The sequence below is a fragment of the Acomys russatus genome, chromosome 10, assembly GCF_903995435.1.
Source record: "Acomys russatus chromosome 10, mAcoRus1.1, whole genome shotgun sequence".
In the NCBI taxonomy this organism is placed as follows: domain Eukaryota; kingdom Metazoa; phylum Chordata; class Mammalia; order Rodentia; family Muridae; genus Acomys; species Acomys russatus.
In genome coordinates, this window is record NC_067146.1 from 73199490 (window position 1) to 73216468 (window position 16979).

General features: G+C 37.6%; 1 protein-coding gene across 1 annotated transcript in view; it reads right to left on the reverse strand.

Annotated features, from left to right (window-relative positions):
* The window catches only part of Stk31 (serine/threonine kinase 31), a 67988-nt gene that overhangs the window by 40260 nt on the left and 10749 nt on the right, over positions 1–16979 (reverse strand). Inside the window, exons 5-10 of the mRNA XM_051151503.1 lie at positions 14327–14401; positions 12018–12176; positions 6589–6947; positions 4729–4903; positions 3132–3247; positions 500–659 (exon numbers count right to left, since the gene is read on the reverse strand). Coding sequence (XP_051007460.1) covers positions 500–659; positions 3132–3247; positions 4729–4903; positions 6589–6947; positions 12018–12176; positions 14327–14401 — 1044 coding nt within the window. The remainder of the gene's footprint in view (positions 1–499; positions 660–3131; positions 3248–4728; positions 4904–6588; positions 6948–12017; positions 12177–14326; positions 14402–16979) is intronic.

Sequence of the window (16979 nt, forward strand, 5' to 3'; positions counted from 1 at the left end):
AAAATACAAGGCCCATGTTAGCAGGTTTAGAAGTCGCCTGAGTTAAAGCTGAGGCACTCAAAAGCCAGTATTTCTGTTAAGTCCTCCACAAGCTTAGTTTCTGGTAGCCCTGAAAGACATACCTAGTTGTAAGAACCCTCATTGGGTGTTTTATATCCTTCCTAATACAGATACAACAGGAATATTTACCATAAATAATCTTGACTATCAACATGGTTGAAACATTTTACCAGATTTCCAAAGTTACTCAAATATTAAATATACACACAAAACAGGAAAAGATTTCTGTTAACAATATATCTAGTTGCCAAATACCCACCCTAACTTTATCTTAAGGTAAACACTTATTTTATATAAATAAAGTATCAGTATCAGCCCCTATGCTTCCTGAAAGAGTCAACAGATTAAATATATATAATGCACACACACACACACACACACACACACACACACACACACACAGAGAGAGAGAGAGAGAGAGAGAAAACCCTTAGCCCACCTCATTTTGACAAGTTTGGATCTTCTCCTGAGCCACACTGTATTCAGCCCAAACTGTCTCTAACTCATTCAAAGATGCTAAAGTGGTAAAGGACCCTTCATCCAACACTTGCATAGCATCTGAAAGATCATTTCCAAAGCAAATACTGATGTTAATGTGCCTATTTTTAAAAAGAAAAAAGAAGAGAAACATCAAGAAATTACTAAGTTTGTATGAGAGAAATTCATTTAAAACATCTCAAAGTTATTATTTACAGCACTGACCTATGACTAGGTACTTTTTAAAATGTTATAGAAAATCATATGTAATTTATAATACAAAGTTCTAATTAAAAATTGTGTGGCGAACTGGAGGGATGGCTCAGTGGTTAAGAGACTCTTGCAAAGGACCTGGGTTCAGTTCCCAGCACCCAATGGCAGGTCATAACTCTCTATAATGCCAGCTCTAGGGCATCTGATGCCTTCTGTCCTCCACCAGGCTTGGATGTGGTACACATACATACACACAGGCAAAGCATTCATACACATAAAATAATAAATAAACCTTTTTAAATGTATGTAACAAATAGTTGTATACATACTTTGGGATAAAATACTGCTGTTAGCCAGGCATGGTGGTACACACCTTCAATCCCAGCACTCAGGAAACAGAGGTTGCACTCAGGAAACAGAGGTTGGCAGATTTCTGTAAGCCTGAGGCCCTCCTGGTCTACGCAGAAAGTTCTAGGCTAGCCAGGACCACATAGTAAGACTATGTCTCAAAATAGAAACAACAAAAGAAATTGCTGCATTGCCCAGCTTGGCCTCAGAACTTTTGGATCCAAGCATCTTCCTGCCTCCAACAGAGCTGTAACCACTGACACATGCTACCAAATGTAATAAAAGAAACCAATTCTTTTAAAACTCTGTATAGAAAGATGACTTCCAAAATTGGCAGAATTTAAAATGTCAAAAGGATCTTTAATTTCTGTTCTATAATGGAATTTGTAAATACTTCTCTCAAAATGTTAGATACAGTCAGTCTGATTTAGCAGAGCCATAGAGGCAGAGTCCATCTAGCCAATATATGTTGAGTGTTGGTTTGGGGTTTTTTGTTTTGTTTTGTCTTTGATTTATCGAGACAGGGTTTCTCTGTGTAGCCTTTGTTGGTCTGGACTCTCTTTGAACACCAGGCTAGCCTCAAACTCAGAGATCTGCCTACTTCTGCCTCCCAAGTGCTGGGATTAAAGGCATACGCCACCATACCAGGCTGGGTTTTTATTTTTAATTTATAAACAAAGCAATCAGAGAGGTCAGATAATAAAGTTAACACATTTTGCCTATTTTTTTCTAGTTCCCAACTAGATTGCCACTATTCTAATAGCATATTTTTTCTCAAGAATAAAGCATATTGTCATTTTGGCTCAAGTCTGGCTCAGAGCTTTGCCAATGCTGCCACCTGATTTTTAACATTGTATCAAAAGATAATTAGACTCTGAGAGACCAAATTATCCGATTCCTAAAAGACTTACAGACCACACACTATGTGAGAGATTTATACTGGAGAATATAAATTTCCACTGCAGGAAAGAAAGCAACATGCAATATATGCACTCGTGGCAACATCAAAGTATAGGTGATAAATGAATCACTGGTTTTAAGTCCAGCATGCAGCATGGAAAAAGAATTAGGTTGCTTTAAAAACTATTCAATCCATGCATTAGAAAAGAGGGACAGATTTTGTCTAACAACAGCATAACCCCATTAACACCAAAGTCTATACAGTTCTAACATCGATTTTGAGAACTACTGAATAAATGTTGTATAAGACTTGCTAATTATAATTAATTCCTTTTCTTCTCATTTTACAAATAACATAATTTTTTAGACAAGAGTACAATAAATACATACATATTAATAAAATCTTCAGTTCCAGGACACTGAAAAAAACTTCAAATAGTACAATTAGATAAGCTAGGTCCCCATCAAAACACCACTTAGAAGCTGGGGGGTGGGGGGGTCTAATTTCACTCTCAGAGATGAACTTGAGACACTAAGGCTTTAAGAGAGAACAGAAAACTGACCAAAAAGTTCTGAAAATTTTAGTCTTAGGTTGGAAACTTTCTCTTTCAAGTCATAAAAATTCAAAGATTAAACCTCAAAAGCAAAAACAGTACATACAAAAATTTTTAGACAAAACACAAACTGATTAGCGGTGTTTTAAATTATTATTTGCAAAAACATATTGTTGAAGGGGAGACTCTAAAGAGATCAGTTGGGAAAGTGCTTGCCACAGAAGCACAGAGACCCACGTGGATCCCCAGAGCTGCAATCCCAGAGGGAAGAAGGTAGAAAGCAGCACATCCCTGAGTCTAAGTGGCCGAGCAGCACAGCCTACCTGGTGAGCTCAGGGACGGAGAAACCCTGTCTCAAAACCCAAAGCAGAAAACATCTGAGGAATGATACTAGAAGTTATGCTCTGACCTCCAACATGCACCCATGCACATGTATGCACACAAACACACATCCACATATAAAACCTTCTTTGAAGCTGAAATTTTTGCTAAGTGATAAATTATCTGCCTAGTATGCACAAGACTCTGGGTTCAATAACCAGAACTTCAAAAAACACATGTAATTTTGCTTTAAAGTACCTAATTTTTTTTAATAGTTCTACTTTAGCTGCCAGATTCTTCAGCCTGGTTCCTACACAGGTCTTCAAAGTGCTTTCTAAACGCTTAGTCAGATCCATGGTAGCTGTTTTCTCTTGCTGAAACATAAAACAAAACAAAACAAAACAAACCTATCTTAGTGAGAACCAACTAGGACACTGTACTTCTAGCTTAGACTCAAATTAAATGTTAAGGGATAAAAAAAAATGGTAGCATCAGAACTGAATTGAACTGTTAGACATCTAGCTAGATCAGGCCTGAGATCCTAACTGAAAGAAATAAATGTTAAAGACTCCATGAAGCAACAGGGGACTATCACACAATTACTGCTGACTTCACTACGGTTACAGTTTGACTGGCTTTAGCTTGGGGAGGGCTGAGCTCTGATCCAGGATACCTGTACTTAGATGTAGCGGTTTGGAGGAGGCGGCGGTGGTAGGAATAGTAGAGCTGATGGTGGTAACAGGGTCTCCCTGTGTAACCCTCGCTGGTCTGGAACTCACAATGTAGATCAGGCTGACCTCAGACTCACGGAGATTTGTGCGCCTCAACCTCTCTAGTGCTGGGATTAAAGTTGTCATATACTACCATATACAGAAATAGACACTCATTCTTTTTGTTTTGTTTTTGGTTTGTTTTTTAGAAACAAGTTTCCCTGTGTAGCCTTGGCTGCCCTGGAACTCACTATGTAGACCAGGCTGGCCTCAAATGTAAAGATCTGCCTGCCTCTGCCTCCCAAATGATGGGGTCAAAGGTATGTGCCAACATCACCTGGCAAGACACATTCTTAAGAATATGAAATACTATTGATGGGGTTTCTTTTGAAATAATATGTGAAGTATAGATTTAACAAAAGACTGAAAAAAACAAGACTATCAAAAGTGGTAATAAGCAATATTAATTATGAATTCTCTCTTTCTGGAATGTTTTGAGATTTTTCCAAAGTTTAAAAATTTTAAAGATTTTAGGGTCTGAAGCACTGGCTTAGTCAGTAAAATGCTTGCTAAAAACGCATGAGACCTGTGTTAGGTTCCCAGCACAAGCCAGGTATGAGTTCAAGGCCAGCCTAGTCTAAAGAGCAAGTCCAGGACAGCCAAGGCTACCCAAATAAACCCTCCTCCCCTACCTCACAAAAAGCCAAAGACAGCAGTAGCACACATCTGTAACCCAGCACTGGAAAGGCAAAAACAAGAGGATCATTGGGGCTTGCTGTCCAGCCAAATCAGCATGTTCCAAGTTCAGAGAAAGACCTGTCTCAAAAACTAAGTGGAAATGAGGAAAACATCTGACATCCACCTCTGGTCTCCATACACATGGTCACATACATGTACATGCAGCTACCCACATGCATATACACATTGAATACACACACACAAAGAACATAAGAGAAAATATAAATGAAAAAATAAATTTCAAATAGTCAATAAAATATAAACTAAGTTAGCTTATAGTGGAAGCAAAAAATTTTCTCCTTATATAAATATCAAAAGAGAACGGATGGAGACAGAGTGACGAAAGAACAATTAAGAGCACTTAAGTGCAAAGATTTCACTTTCTGTACCACAAGCCACTGACATACCTGCAGCTCTTGGGCAGTCTGTTCAACTTTCAATTCTAATGCTTTGCAATTTTCTAGAAGAACCTCTTTTTCTGTTTTAAGTTTTTCATTCTCTTCAATAAGTTTCTGGTCCTGTTTAATTTTTGCCAAGCTGACATTGGACCCTAAATTAAAGTCACCAGCAGCCAAACTATCCCTGTTAAAAACAAATTCACTCATTTTAAAAAATACGACAAGGCTATTGGAACTCAAAAACTTAAATTACAGTGACTTTTTGTAATACATCTTACAATTAATTGTGGATAGTAAAACTACTGCCTAGTACAACATTAAAAAATAATTTAAGCTGAGCATGTTGGCACAAGCCTGAAAGCCCAGATTTTAGGAGGCCAAGGTGGAGGTATACAAAATCTGAGGGCATGTTCAACTACATACAGAGTTTGAGAGCAGTCTGGGCTACACAGTGAGACTCTATATCAAAACATGAAAATAAATTATTTTGATACACACTAGCTTATATTAACTAGGGCATACTTCAACAACATTGCCTCTGATCTCTTATTTTCCCAAGTCCTTATAACATTATCAACCCCAAAGAACAACATGAATAACAAATAGTTCTGTCAGTTTTTATAATCCCTCCTCCTTGTACCTCTTAATTTGTAGTTCCTACACCACCAGTAAAAATCCACCAAACTGCCAAGACATCATCACTTGTTTCGCCATAGGTAAGAATGTACTGATATATATTGGAGCTAGAGAGATGTTCAGTGGTTAAGAGCACTGGCAACTCTTGTAGAGAACCCTAGTTCAATTTCCAGCACCCACATGGCAGCTCACAACCTCTGTAACTCCAAGGCCAGGGGATCCAAAGTCCTCTTCTGCCCTCTGAGGGCACCAGGCTTGCATGTGGTACACAAATATACATGTAAGCCAAACACCTACATATAAAATAATATTTTAGATGATATATTGGTATATATGAGTATACAGTCTGACTTTCTGCCTCAAATAGATAATTCAAAAATTTGCTAAAAGGGTAGCTCAAATTATATACACCTGAGATAACAGATATGCCACTTCCTCTGACCTTTTAATTATATGCCACACATTAATTGAAACAACACACTATACCTCAGAAATATCAATTATTTGATCAGTTAAGTATTAAAAATATAGGTTGAGGGTAGAGATCAATTGGTAAAGTATATACATTGAAAGCATCACACCTTAGGTTTGACACCCAAGCACTATTTTATATATATATATATATATATATATATATATATATATTTTTTTTTTTTTTTTTTTTTTTTTTTTTTTTTAAAGACATGAACTCCTTAACAGAGGAATTAAATCTCACCACAAGCTTGCACACAAAAGATCCCTTACACACATTTTTTAAATCTTACATTCAGAGGAAAACACTTCGTATGTTTTCCCTTAGAGGGGTGGAGGCCGCAGCCAGAGCCTCATATATACTAGGTATGTACGCCATTGAGCTACAACTCCAGCCCCAACTTTAAATCTTATTATGAATTCTGGGTTTTATTTGAATAATGAATATTACAGGTAGAGTTTTATTTTTGATAAGGACATCCAAAAGAATTGAAATGAAAAGTTAGCAAGGAAACTTTAAACAATTCAGAAACAATTTTATTTTCAAACTGGTTTTTAAGGAAAATGCCCCTGCTAAAAACAGAGGAACAACTGTATTTGATGGGAAAAAAAGGAAAAAAAAAAAGAGAGAAATTATGTAAGATCACTTACAAATTCATAAGCTCTGCTAAGGATTCCAAAAGCCTAAGGTGTGAGTTCTATAAAGGCTACTACCATAAACTGGAAAGCAATTATAATTTTAAAACAGCACCACAGTCTTACTTAGGAAATGTCACATGATTTCCTGCGTCAGTCTCACACTTCACATCAACAGTCAGCCTCCCATTAAAATGCTCCTTCGGCTTGCTGAAGGCTGACTGGTTTGATCTGCGCCCCCACAAGGGAATAGGGTTCTTGAGGCTCCTGAGAGCAAGCTGACTGGAATCTGGTTTCTTTGCCTCACAGACATCACTGCCGGAGGTCAGTCTGCACTTTTCTGCAAATCCTTTCTTTGCCACTTCTTCCCCTATATCAACAGTGCCATACTCAGCCTGAGCAATAACTGTTCCATCTTGATAGGTTGCTTTAATTCTCATTTTTATTTCTTTTTCAAAAATCAAGCTCCCCAAAAATGTTCTGCCCTAAGAAAGATAGGAAAAAGATTTAAACCATGCACATTAACATTTTTCTCACTTACTTTGTTTCTACTCATTGTTTCCAAGCATCATATTTCTTTTTCCTAAAAATCTGTACTCTGGGGGTCTTGTTTGTTGTTGACTTATAAAAATATATATCTGCGTGTACATGAATGTATTTCAATGTTTATGAAAACTTTCTTTTCCAGAAGTAAAGTTCAACCACGTTTATAAATGTTTTAATGCTAACTAAATATCTTAGAAAAATAAATCGACTATCTTGGCTCCAACTAAATGTAATGATGTTCTTTTTTGGTTTTGGTTTGGTGTGGTTTTTAGACACAAGGTTTCTCTGTGTAACTTTGGCTGTTTGAAACTCATTCTGTAGACCTGGCTGGCCTCAAATTCAGAGATCTTCCTGTCTCTGCATCCTGAGTGCTGGGACTAAAGGTGTGCAGCACCACACCTAACTATAACGATGTTCTAAGAAGCTGTATTTTTTTAAAAATAATTTCTGGTACCTATAAAAGGAGTTCAACAAAACTTATTGTTTTAAAGGGAAAGTCTTAATTTTTTATTTTAAACCAAGACAAAAACAAAGGCAAAGAAGTAGAATCTCAGCTCACAGAACAGACACCCACATATGGCTCAATGGGTTTGCCACTGAGGAGGAGCTTGCCATCACATTAGACAACCTGAGCTAAATCCTCAGAAGTCATATGGTGAAAGGAGAAAAACAATTCCCTCAATGTGTCCTCTTTCATGCATGCCAATCCACATGCATGCCCACACGTGTACAGACACACACAATAAATAAATATTAAAGAATCTCAAAGCCCAAAATACCAGAATTTCTTTTTTAATCAACAAATTTCAATTACAGAATGTGAGACACTAGGAATTGCTCATCAAAACTCCTTTGAACAGAGCTTTAAGGAGGTCATATCAGTGCCATCATATGAGAAGCCACATGAAAAATTATGTGCTTGCTAACTTTTCATTATTACTAAACTACCACATTGAGAAAAAATAAAATAAACCATGTTTGATATATAAAGAACTCAAGAAATTAAACACCACCAAACCAAATAACCCAATTGAGAAATGGGGCTCAGAATTAAACAAAGAATTCTCAACAGAGGACTATTAAATAGCTGAGAAACACTTAAAGAAATGCTCAACGTCTTTAGTCATTAGAGAAATACAAATCAAAATGACTCTGAGATTCCATCTTACACTCATCAGAATGGCTAAGATCAAAAATTCAAGGGACACCACATGCTGGTGAGGATGTGGAGAAAGAGGAACACTCCTTCATTGCTGGTGGGAATACAAACTAGTACAGCCACTTTGAAAATCAACCTGGCGCTATATCAGAAAACTGGGAATAGGGCTTCAAGACCCAGCTATTCCACTCCTTGGAATATAACCAAGAAGATGCTCCAGTACACAACGAGGACATATGCTCAACCATGTTCATAGCAGCCTTATTCATAATAGACAGAACATGGAAACAGCCTAAGTGTCCCTCAGTAGAAGAACGGATAAAGAAAATGTGGTACATTTACACTATGGAATACTACTTAGCTATTAAAAACAAGGAATTCTCGAAATTTGTGGACAAATGGATTGAACTAGAAATGATCTTAATGAGTGAGTTAACCCAGAAGCATGGTATCATTCATAAGTGGACACTAGCGCAAGGGACATGTGTCATGAAAGTCTTCACCTACTAGGAATATGGGATAGATGTGAGGACATCCTATTGGGGCTTTAGGTGAGAGAAGCATGGAAGAATGGGGAAACAGAAGGATCCAAAGGGACCTAGAAACCTACAAGAAGAACATTATGACAGGTGGATCTGGGCCCAGGGGTTCTGCTCAAACTATGGCACCAACCAAGGACAATACATGCAGTAAACATCAAACCCCTACCCAGATCTACCCAATAGACAGGACATTCTCCACAGTTGAGTGGAAAGTGGGAACTGACTTTCACCTGAACTCTGGTGCCCCATATTTGACCACGTCCCCTTGATGGAGAGGCCCGATGGCATTCAGAGGAAGGATAGCAGGCTACCAAGAAGAGACTTGATACCCTATGGGCATACATATACAGGAGGAGGAGGTCCCCCTCAGTCACAGTCATAGGGGAGGGGAGTAGGGGGAAAGTGGGAGGGACGGAGGAATGGGAGGATACAAGGGATGGGATAACAACTGAGATGTAATGTGAATGCAAAAAAAATATTGTATTACAAAAATAATTTCATTGTGGTTCAACTTATCAATAAATTAAGAATACTCAGGCATAGAAGAATGAAGCTAAAGGATTAGAAGTAATTCAAACTATGTATGATAAAAGATAACCAACCATCACTATTTTTAAAAAGACAAGTGGAGGTCACTGGCCCTAGATGAGAACTTACTACTGTTATTTTGCTAAATTGACACATAAACTGTCTTCTCAAGATTATGCTTCTATCCATAGATTTAGTGAAGCTCTCAACCTTGTTTTTGCTGTAAACAGCAGCTAAAGCAGTGACTCAAACTGGTCAAAGTGCATGAATGGAAGAGCAGGCAAAAGAGTGTAAAATCCAGATGAGGAACAGCACTGTCAAACTGTCTTCTGGGTTATGACATGGCCCTTGCACTCAGGAACTCAGTAGCCTGCACTAGTTCAGGACCAACATACTCCAGTATGAATGGGGAGGGCCAGGGAGGTCACACTCTAGCTGAGGAGCTATTAGCAGTTGATGGCTGCTGGGGAAGGGGAGTCGTTTTTCTTCTTGGGTATAACCTCTGAGAAATTGCCCATGATCCAGTAATAATCCTGCACTGACACATGTAAGCAACTCTAAATCAACTCAGGAGGTGGTTGATTGTTTGTTGTTGCTTTTAAGAAAAGGAAAGAAGACAATGTATTGGGAAAGTTTCTAGATGAACAGATATAGAAATTGGAGGTGGGGTATGTATAAAAAAAAAGAATGTTTTTAATTCATAAGCCAAAAGATAACATATTTATATTGAAAGAATATAGGCTTTATAAATTTTTCAAGCATAAAATTTAGAAATGCAAGCTGGGTATGGTAGCAGGAAAACTAAATTATGACATCCATCCTAAGATAAAAGTTGTATAACTTGAGACAGTATGAAATAAAACCAATCCTTGACGGACTGATGTAGGCTCAATTTTCTTAACAATTATATTCTATTATGAACTTATTAACTGAGTGGACCTCACTTATAATCTGACTAACATAAACAATAGGAAAAGGAAATTAAAGAACACAATAATGAAACCTTAAGGATGTAAGTTCCAAGGAACGATTCCCCTGGCATAATCAGCAGGATTTCTTCTGCTGGAACCTGGAGTAACCAAAACTGTAGGCTCAGCCTGAGCTTCAGCTGGAGGCCGGAACCCCGAAGCCTTCCCTCGAGAGGTTCTCTCTAGGAGTGTCTCGAAGTGGAGAGATTAACAGCCAAAACTATCCCAAGTCTCCAAAGGACCCCCTGTTGTTTTTGGCTCACATTTATATCTCCTCTCAGAATTTGTTCAAGGATGTTTTTCAGCTGGCTAACAACCAATCTCCCTCACATGGTAGTTCGATTTCTAAGGGGATAAACATTACCTGCTCTCTCATAAATTTTTTTTCATCCTCCAGTTGTGATCTAAGTAAAAAACATGTTTATCTCTCCTTCAGACTGGCTTGTCAAATCCACTAGGGACATTGAAGTCCCCATAAAGATCAGCAGCTGGAGGGCCACAGAGGAGGGGCAGGCACTGTAGAGGGAACTAGAAATCAGAGGAATGGTGCTGCCCTCACGGATGGAGCCTTCCCACATCAATTTGAAATCAAAATAAGCTCTAACATACATGGCCACGTGCCACCTTGACCTAGAGAATTCCTCAATTGAAACTTCCCAGGTCATTCTAGTTTGTGTGCAGCTACATCCAAAACTAACCATCACATTGCCTAAAACATAAACCTGACTATTCATAATACTAATCACTTCCACCTACTGATGTTTATGAACAGGGTTCTTTGAGGGATGCTATAAATCCAACCCCGAATACTGTCAAAACAAATACAAAAACCCAATACCTTCAAAACTTTCACTCTATAAAAGATAATCTTTTAAAATTTTACAGAAGAAACTATTCAGATTTGAGATTTTTGTTGTTTGTTTTTCACGTTTGTCTTATTTACTGATATATTTGGTCATTAAGAATGATTACCTACAAATATGAAAACAAATATATAATTGATTTGTCTGTTTTTGAAGGGATTCTGCCCAGCTCGAGTGTGCTAAGTATGGCCCTGTAGGCCTCGTCCTTCTCCTCGATCCCTCCGCCTTGCTATAAACTGTTAGATTATATCCCTAAAGCGAGCCACGAAGGTCTAGTCTCTGTTTAGCCACTGGCTCCCTGAGGCTACCAAGGTCTAGCTATCAAAGTATTGATGTCCAGCAATCAAAAGCCCTTTTGGCTCATCTAATTAACATGGCCAAATAAAATTAAACTTCTCAGTCCAGGACAGCCAATGCTATACAAAGAAACTCTTTGTCAAAAAACAAAAACAAAAATTAAACATCTCATCCTAACATGGGGTTCCCCTTTGTCCCTTTATAAACCACCATTTTCCCTATGTGCCATGTCTGTTTCGTCTCTATCTAGAGGCACTTCTTTGTCCTTCCAGGACAAATCTCTCTGCCCTCTCTTCCCCTTCTCCCTCCTCCCTCAGCCTCTATCTCTTGTCTTTGTCCCTTACTCCCTGCCCTCTATCCCTGTGGGCCAAATAAATCTCCTTTGTGTTGAGAACTTGGTCTTGGGAATCCTGAGCCGATACTTTTCCTAACAGTATTTATGATCATTTGTCTGTTTGGTAAGTACCAGGGCTCAAACCCAGAATCTGATCATACTAGATACGTGTTCTACCATCAACTGTATCATCCCCCTGAATTAGTTTATAATTCATATTTTCCTAAACAAAGCTAATGACATTTAATAGTGCATATGCTTTCAAATACATGATTTCGAGTATGATGCATTAACAAAGTATTTAAATGTGTCACTTGCCTGATCAAACTGGGTAACTTCTTGGCCAGAAGGAATCTGTAGTCCCCAAAGTCTATACTTCTTGGCAATACTAGAAAATTGCAGCTCCGAGGGAATTTCTACTATATCAGACCGGTTTAGAATTTCAGTATTTCCATAGTCAACATACCTCACCAGACACTAGAAAAAAATGGAGGCAAACAGCAGTATTGAACCTAGATTACAATTTGTTAATGAGAACTGTACATGTTAGTTACCTCAGATGACAAATGTCTTCAGAAATAGCTCTAATAACAACCTCAAAATAAAGAAAATCCTGCATTTGGGACTAATTTCCTTCCCATAGTACCATTTGTCATTTGTAATGTGTCTTTTTAACCACTGGTGTTTTTATACAAACATGAGTGTATAGCACTGTAATCCTTTCTAATCTCTAATATTAAAATCAATCTATATTCTTAAATTCATATTGAAAACAGTAAAACCTGTTTTCTTTCATAAAATTAAACCCACTCTGGCTAGACTTTGAAACTGACCAAACTGACCTTTACTTCCAGCCCTGCATCTATTTTTTTTTTTTTTTTAATCATCTTTCTGAGGACTCTAGGAAGAGCTCAGTGACTAAGAGCACTGGCTGCTCTTCCAGAAGCCCCAGTTTCAGTTCCCAGCACCCACATGGCAGCTCACAACCATCTCTAACTCCAGTTCCATCACCTTCTTCTGGCCGCCACAGGTAGTGCATATGCACACTACATATACACACGAGCAGAGAGACTTCCATGCACATATTTTTTTCAATTTTTAAAAAATTTCTAGACGTATATTACAAAGTCAATTATCATCTCATGCCTTAAAATCTTAAAGTCAATCCAAAAGACAAGTGAAAAATATATTCAACTGTCAAATTAGGGGGGAAGTCAATATCATAAAGATAGAACATCATGGCAATAGTAAATGATATTTTAAAAACACAAACCAGAGAAATCATGAGATTTTTCAACTTATTATTTTACCAAGAAAAATATTTATTGAACATATACATTAAGAACTATATTTTAGGTCTAGAAATTGGATATAGAGAAGTCACTTAAGGAACACTTGCGGAAATGTTCCACAAATCCCACAAAGTATGCTTGCCCCAAACAGCTCTGCAGAAGAATCTCCTCTCCCTTGGGGGGCGGGGGGTGTTGGAAAGAAAAGGAGGATTGGCAGGCATGGGAGAGGAAGAAGACAGGATAATGGGGGAGTAATATTATCAAAGTACATTTTTTATATATGTAAGAAACTGTGAAATAAAAATATGTAAGTAAACCTTCCACAGCTTTCAATGTAAGAAATAAAACAGCTTGACACAAAAGAATTTATCACATTTAACTTAAGGATTAGAAGTAGAAAGTCAATATTTATTGTTAACAGTATTTGATATTTTGTCTTTTTTCCCCCCAGAGCTGAGGACCAAACTCAGGGCCTTGCGCTTGCTTGGCAAGTGCTCTACCACTGAGCTAAATCCCCAACCCCAATATTTGAAACCAAATACAAAATACATTTAACGTCAAGATCAAACAAATGTTCTTTTTCTACTCCACAATCTTAGTAAGACGAACTTTAAAGTACTTACTATCAAGAACCACTACAATAGGGCCAAAAGAGCCACCTAATCCACAAAATAACCCACAAACTGTCTCTTCAATTTTCAATTTATTTTATTATCATTTATGTGTTTGAGTGTTTTGTCTGAACATATGTATATACACCACTTGTGTGCATGCTCCCTGAGGAGACTTGACAAGGGGACTGACCTGGAACTGAAATTACAGATGGTCGTAAGCCCATCATACAGGTGCTAATTAAACCCACATCTTCAAGAAGAGCAGCCCGTGCTCCTAACCACTGTGCCATCTCTCTGGTCCTATATTATCTATTTTTAGACAGCCTGGTGGTTATATAAAAACTTAAATTCAGAAGAATATTCCTTAATCTTATCTATTTTAATGATGTTAATTTCTTTTTATATTCACCAGCAAAATGTTTTCATAAATTTTAGATTTATTAAAGTAAACATTGTTACTATGACTAAATAGTAATAGACTCAGTAAGCATCAAGTCTCAGAAGCAAGGGCCAGTGGGATGGCTTAGCGGTGAGGTGCTTGCTGTTAAGGCTGCTGACCCACATGGTGGTAGGAGAACCAACACCTCACACACACTATGCACTGTGGCACTCTTGTGCCCACATATATCTGTAAAAAAAAAATTGAACTACATTTTTTAAAAAGCTTTGGAACCAAAATAAACATTTCTTAAGCCCCAAATTATGAATACATATTTCCTGCCTTATCATCGCTGATAGTTTTTAGCACTTTGCATCTGTACCAACACTTATCTTCAGAAAATAATCCACCATAAATCTGTAAAAGAAAAAACAATTGTCATTTTGATGAAAAGCACACTAAGTAGGTCAGGATGTAAGTTAGCATTGTGTACTATGGCATGTGAACAAATACTTTATACACAATAATTCTCCTAACATGTCTGTGAGGCAGATGCTTTGTTTATGCCACTCTGTATCCTAAGTCATAGCCTAGTCTTCAGCAGAACCAAGATTCAAACCTCTGACTCTAGAGTCCAGTATACTAGTCTACATCTCAAAAGAGTAAATAAATTTTTAAAAGACCATCTTCTGGTCTTCTGGGAGAGGGTAATACTCAGCCTCCACAATCATGTGTGTGCAAACATCCACATATGACTATACTGAGTCTGCGTAAGCACGGGACCAGCAGCAGTCATGCATAGATGAAGGAGAAGCCCAGGGAAGCCCATGTCATTACTGAATGACCTCTGCCTCAATCAAGGATTGGTAACTGCCTTTCAGCTGTATACCTACTAGTGATCCCACCAATGCTCCAATGCTCACACAGATTTCCCTGTTAAACTAAATGAGCTACAAAACAAAACCAAAAGTTATGGATTTAGGAAATGGACGGGTAAAGAGGAGGATGATAGGGATGGTATGGAAAGAGAGTGACCAGAATACATTATATATGTACATATGAAATTGTCAAAGAACTAAATTAAATTTGAGGGCACCCTGCAGGACAAGAAAAGGCCATAGTGGGGTGCAGAAATCCAAGGTAACTACCATGAAAGGTCTTACAACCCCCCCTCCCCTAAACACCAGAACCCCAAGAACACTGAGGCTGCAGAGATCAACAGTTCCTACTTGCCCCTCACACACCTAGGAGTCTGCTTAGAGCCATAAGAGTCTGAGGACATCACCTTTTAACTCAGCATAGCTGTGACAGCAATTCACTCCATAGTATTCTTTTTACGTCTTACTCTCTATTATTTAATCTCCACCCTAGCATATATGTCTCATGCAGATTTCCTTTTGTTCACATACTGTCCAGGCAGGTGTCAGGACTACTGTCCACCATTCCAGTATAAAGCATCACTACTACACTCTTCTCTGACATCTCATATATCGCCTCTTATCCCTGCATCTCCCTTTCATCTTTATCCCCATTTCTCCTGACTTAATTGCAACGTCCTACAGATGTAACAACCTCTACTATCTGTGGACCTTACCAGTATCCTGCTTTTCCCTTCCTAGTTACTTTATACAGGCATGCACCACTGCACCCGGCTGAAAGAGGAAATTCAACAAAGATAAATACTAAGGAAAAACAAATAAAATGTTGGAAATAAAACACATAATAAAATCAAATTAAATGCTCTATAAAAAGTCTCACTGATAGAACAGATCAAGGAGAGGACAGAGTATCTGAGCTTGAAGACAGGAGTGTGTGGAGCACCCACACACGGCACAGTTAAAATAATAAGGTAACAGAAGGCACTCCAAGGTATGCATGGCACTCTAAAAAGATGAAATCTATGAGTAGGTATGGAAGTCAGACAAAGAATCTCATTCTAAAGACACAGAAAACAATTTTAAGAACCATTAACAAAAACTTTCCCAGAGTTAAAGTAGATACCAATCCAGATACAAGAGGCATTTTCATCAAAACCACTAAGGAATCTCATGTTGTCAATACAGTTAAAACTCTAAATATATAAGACAAAAAAAGTATACTGAAAGCAGCAAGAGAGAAACACCATACCACAAATAAAGGCAGGCCCATCAAAATAACAACAGATTATTCAATGAAACTTTAAAAGCCAGGAGGGCCTGGATGGGTGTATTTCAAGTTCTGAAAACCAACTGCCAATCCAGACTACTAAACCCAGCAAAGCTACTTATCATAATTCAAGGAAAAGTAAAATCTTCTCTGATAAAAATAGGCTAAAGGAGTTTATAACCACCAGTCCGGCTCCACAGGAAAATACTTTAAGAAATTCCTTCAACTGTAGAGTAAAACAAACCCATCCATGAAGCCACAGGAAAAGCTACACTACGAAATAACACACTGCTGAAGAACTGGGTTCTTGAAGAAATAAAAAGGTGAGTAAAAACACCGTCCTAAAAAATGAAAATGAAAACACAAACATATCAGTCTAGAAAGCAATCCTAAGAGGGAACTATATAGCTCTAAGAGCCTACATTAAGAAATCAGAAAAAAAAAAAAAAAAGGGAGAAAAAAAAAGAAATCAGAGAAACTTCAAATATATGTCATGTTATTCACCTTAGGATCCTGGAAAAACAAAACACATAAAATCACAAATCAAATGGTGAAAAGAAATAATTAGGGTAAAAAAAAATGAAGTGCCTATGTTAAGAAATCAGAAAAAAAGAAAAAGAAAGAAAAGATCAAAGGAGGAGAAGAAGGAAAAGAAAGAAATTAGAGAAACCTCAAATAAATAAGTTTTAGGACACCAGAAAAAGAAACACATCAAACCACAAATCAGAAGGTGAAAAGAAATAATTAGGGCAAAAAATAATGAAGTGAGAAAAAATATATCAAGAGTCAATTAAACCAATACTTGGTTCTTTGAAATGATGATAAAACTGACAAACCCTTAGCCAAACTA